At 37.1% G+C, this 5,365-nt stretch overlaps 1 protein-coding gene across 1 annotated transcript; it reads left to right on the plus strand.

Annotated features, from left to right (window-relative positions):
• Positions 1–374: 374 nt before the first annotated feature.
• On the plus strand, positions 375–5,147 carry LOC116346032 (TWiK family of potassium channels protein 12-like; the record flags this gene model as incomplete). Its single annotated transcript, XM_031775932.1, has 2 exons — positions 375–926; positions 3,693–5,147. Coding segments are annotated over 2 exons (842 nt in total), but the record flags the coding sequence as incomplete, so codon positions are not given.
• Positions 5,148–5,365: the final 218 nt, after the last annotated feature.

The raw sequence follows: 5,365 nt of genomic DNA on the forward strand, positions 1-5,365 counted from the left end.
TATAAACATTTAAACAATGCCAAACAAAAACGAAACAACTCTTAACTTTTTGCATCAAGTAAAATGAGCAGCAGAACACCAACATTATGGAATACAAAAAGAAACAAACTCATTTGGAATTAAAGGGAGACGTAACCAGTAACATCACAACGTTATATTTACATTTTTTTTTTAAATAATTAACGTTGAAAAATATATACAACATAAAGACAGCAGAAATATCCAATGAAATAAATTTCTTGAAGTCTTAGTTTTTAGTTTTTGGAATCTTTTTGATCCACTATTTTAACATTATATTTAAGTCCTCTTGGCATTGATTCGAAAATTAAAATTGTTGTTCTAATTCTTTGCTCTCTTTCTCGTCCGTTTTACAGGTTACGGTGGAATATCAATAAAAACACACACTCGTATTGCTGCTTTGCTGTATGCGCTCTTTGGTATTCCGCTTGTTTTGTTCTACTTATCAGTCATGGGGGATGGATTATCAACTATAATGCGATGTCTGTTTCGTTTGTTACGTACATGTGGAACGAAACGAAGTCGAAGTGAAAGCACGAGCGGTCAGAGTAGCGGAAATAATTCGAACAGTAGCAGTAGCACTGGCATTGGACGAAATGACAATGGATCTATCGTCGATAAAAGTTTTCATAGCACATCTTTGGTAGCTGGAAAACTATCGACAGACAAACAAAACTATGAGAACAATTACAGTAATCAAATATACAACTATTCATACTATCAGCACTCAAATGGAGTGCCAATTCCGATCTCGATCATGATTGTAATTTGTTATATTACCGGTGGCGCTGCCTTATTTCATCGAATTCAAGCATGGAATGTACTTGAAAGCTTATACTTCTGTTTCACATCGCTCGGCACGATTGGTTTCGGTGAATTGGAGCCAAAAGGATATGCGGCACAATATGGTTAGTTAGTTAGTTAGTTAAAATAGTAGCCTTATTAGGGCATGGACAAAGTTTACTGTGGAAGACACCAAACACGGTCGGCTCGCCAATCCGTTGGCACCGCAATGAGCTTGCGGATGGTTCATATGTTGGCTCGCTAATCCGTTGATATAATATAATAAATAATAAATAAATAACTAGGTAAACAATAACTGGAGAACAGGGAAAATTTACGTCGTGAAGTCACAGTATAGAATAACAACACAATCAAAGTGATTGTGCCGCCGACGTTAGACACGAATTACTGAGATTATGGTTTTCCTGAGGAGTGGAGTCACCATGCCCTAATAATCCCTAACAAAGTGAAAATGTGCCAAACTTACCTCACGAAGCGATTCAGTATAGTTGATCCAATAGAAATACCTCTGGTTGTCCCACGTTGGAATCGCTTTCACCTGGTCCAGGCCTAAAGTCTTCACACACACACACAAACAAATTTAAAAGGTTTAAAAACGCGTCGCGACGAAATTAAATTTTTAGACGAAAATTACACGAACGTAGTTTCTTTCGATTTTAAGTGTTCGAAAACTAACTCATATACGCGCAGGGAACTTTTATATGGGACCTCGGTTTGAAACAGATTTTGTTTATTTTACTTTTTGAAAAGTGGGGATGAAAGAGGGGCCCGAGGGGGCTTTAAAAACCCAAGGACGTGAAATTCGAATTGTGTATTCAACACTTTATAAGGAGAGATATATTAAAAACAGTTAATTAGAAAAATGAACCCGAGGAGGCCACCAAACTTCCCAACACATGAAATTTGAATGAGTATTCAATGAGTGAACGAAGTGAGCGAGTAATTGTGAGGGAGCCGCGAGCGAAGCTCGCAAAGGTGACCAAGCAATTACGAGCGAACGGAGTGAACGAATAACATGGGCAAGTACTAATACGCAGCGGCGAACGAAATGAGAGAAATATCAGAAAGAGTTCATCACAAAAATGAAAGTCAATGGAGCTTGCGCAATGTGTCCCCATACCTCTAGGCCATAAGCCGCTGCTTTGCCAAGGTTGGAAACAAATGCAGCGCACTAAAGGAAGCGAGCTTTGTTCACACGAGATCAAAATCTACTCTACATGGTCGCCATTGGTGAGGTGGCTGCCACCCACATATGCGAGGATAGGGAAAAAAACAAAGACTCATTGGTGAGAACTAACCGAGTAATGCGCTATATGTTTTATATGAAAACGTCACACGAATCTCCCCCGAAAACGACATCTTTGGTCTTGCAGCAGAAGCTGTTTCTATGCTGAAAATTTCATTTCAGTTTAAAAAAATTAAAATATTATTCATGTGGAATTGTACAAATATTTCAAAACGTTGAAATGAGATTTACAGAAATATGCATTTGAATATTGTTTTAAAAAATAAACACGGCACAGTCAATTTCAAAAATTTCAATGAATAATATTGTTGACATATTTTCACGATGACAGCTATTTTTGCGGTACAAAATTGACCCGTTTGAATGATTTGTCAATATTGAACATACTCTACACACATGGGGAAACAGAGATGGCGTTGTCGTAGCATGTAGCAAAATATATGTTTAACGCAATATTCGGCTTTTTTGTGCTAAGTGATTTTTTTTGTAAAGGTAACATGGCAAACATTTTGTTGAGTTTTCAAAATCCATCAGAATCGTGAACAACCGAAACAAACATTGAGAACACACGTGAGAATATTCTTGCTTTGTTGATGAATGATTTTCAATAAAGTTTTTGATTCGTTTGCATCGAAGAATTGTGAAATTATATTTATGCAAGAGTGAAATGAACGCATTGTTAGTTTGTTTGAATCGAACCCGTTCTCGGTTAACCGGGGATTGCGTTGGCATATTTATATGAAAACGTCAGTTTCTTTGCTGAAAATTTCACTTCTATTTACTACAATATTTATTTAGAAATATACAAATATTTTAAATATTTGTGATGAAATGCACAGAAATATACATTTTGGATGTATATGCAATTATTCATTTTAATTCTTCTTAAAAAAGAGCATGTTACACAAAACAGGTACGACAAATTTCAAATTTGCAAAATGTAAACAAGAAAATGACAGCTATTATTCGGTCCAACATTGAACTGATAGAACCGCTTGTTAATGTCATATATACTTTATACAGATGGGAAACAAGAGATGGCGTTGTCATAGAATTTGGACTAAAAATGTCAGTCGTAATACCGGGTTTGTGAGAACGAAATGGTTAGTAAATCAAAACGGATCAACGAGACGCATTAGCTTCTGGCCTTGGGCCCTCAAAGAATCATAACACAATCAAAGTGATTGTGCCGTATGTTTCGGCCTTAAAGGCATCAATGCATCATAGATACGTTAACACAAACCGGATTGTCGTAAGATGCATAAAGCTTCTAGTTCCAGAGCCAACTTAAGTCAGATTAGAATAAGGCTTTTACTACGGACACAATGGGTGGCCTCTCGTATGCACCACATACGAACATCTAATGCCTTCCTTTTGCCTAAAGACAGTAGTTAGTTAGTTAAAATAGTAGCCTTATTAGGGTATATTTATTATATTATATCAACGGATTAGCGAGCCGACATATGAACCATCCGCAAGCTCATTGCGGTGCCAACGGATTGGCGAGCCGACCGTGTTTAGTGTCTTCCACAGTAAACTTTGTCCATGCCCTAATAAGGCTACTATTTTAACTAACTAACTAACCTAACTAACTAACTAACTAACTTTTAACTAACTAACTAAGCGGCCAGCGCATATATATTGATTGGAATGGCAATTGTTGCAATGTGCTTCAATCTTATCCGGTCGGAAATAAAAATATGGCTACGGCGATTTGGTGGAGAGCGTAGTGAAGAGAAATCGCATGCATCAACAATCAGCGGACCGGGACGAAATGTTGGTGGAAGCATTGCACAAAATAGTTTTGCACATTTAATGCCACACCATAATCATTTGATGCATCAATTACCATCCAGAACTGGGCCAATTGAAGATGTTGCACTTGTTACGGTGGCCGTTGCACCAAAATCCTGACTAAAACCTGCAGATCACTTGGCAAACTCAGCAAACACATCAACATTTAATTCGTTGCCAAGGCGGTCTAATTTAGCCTTTCAAAGAAATACGCCGGCGCGGCGTTCGGCAGGGCCATTAGAGAACCACATCGAATATTTTGTGCCGCGAAGTGTGAGCGAATTTAATTTGGCCGGAGTCGGTGATATTGCATTAACGATGCCAATACACCAGCAACCACCACCACCACCACCACAGCAACGACGTTCACCCCCTCCGTCAATTCTTTCTCATACCCGATCAACGGGCACCATTATGATTCCAATACAAGAAATGCAACACCAACATCATCAACAACAACAACAACAACAGCAGCAGCAGCAGCAGCAAATGCATTCGACGATGGCACCGATGAAGCCTCGTGAAAAAATGGTTACATTTGAAGATGAAACTACAAAGTGCCCTCATGGAATACCAACCACACCGCGTAAAAGTCTGCCAATGATTGGCGTAAATGATGTATTCATATGACGTGAGGGTGGGTGAAACGAGCCAAAAACGAAACAACAATACCCAGGTGAAGTAATCAAAGTATAATGTGTCATAATGCGACTCGCAAATATACACATGCAATTCGTATGATTCACGCACGAATTTATTTGCACCGGGGTTTTGTTGCTTTCGTAAATTCGGCTTGATTTCATCCTAGAAACATTTCTCACTCTATTGCTCTCGACCATAACAATCAGTAGGTATTTTGTAGTATATCAAATTTACGGATACCGAGCCACATCACGCATACGCATTTATATATTCTTGGCAATTTGCACACAAAACATTCTGTAGTGGCACACAATCATTTGAAATTTGGTTTTAATTAATGGGCAAAAGAGAGAGTTTAATGAAATTATTCATATGCTCATCATATCGTGATGGTATTATCAAAGTTGCATATAAAGCATTCCAATCGATGTAAATGTATATGTACAGTGTGACATTCTATATTTATAGACACACAAAAAAGTTCGTCTAAGTAGATTAAGATTATTTCAATAGATGGCGCTATGTTCCGACGAACACTGTGTTGTAAGTCATTTGTAAATTTACACTGAATTTTCGTAGTAAATTTACAAAATGTGTCAAAATGAAAGTCACAATATCATTTTGTAAAAATACTACGAAAAGTCAGGGTAAATTTACAAATGATGAATATATCAGTTTAAATACAACTTTTTCACAATTTTTTGGTAGCATGATTCCAAATAAAAATAAAATAACAGAAAAAAACATCAAAAAAAAACAAATAATGTTATTTTTTGACTTCATGCATAGCGACTTTCACTATCGAAATTTACAATTCTCATATTTCGATAGATGGCGCAATACGTATGTTTATAAACTTTT

This window comes from Contarinia nasturtii, unplaced genomic scaffold, assembly GCF_009176525.2.
Source record: "Contarinia nasturtii isolate CC-2019 unplaced genomic scaffold, AAFC_CNas_1.1 Cnas_scaffold_1402, whole genome shotgun sequence".
Lineage (NCBI taxonomy): Eukaryota > Metazoa > Arthropoda > Insecta > Diptera > Cecidomyiidae > Contarinia > Contarinia nasturtii.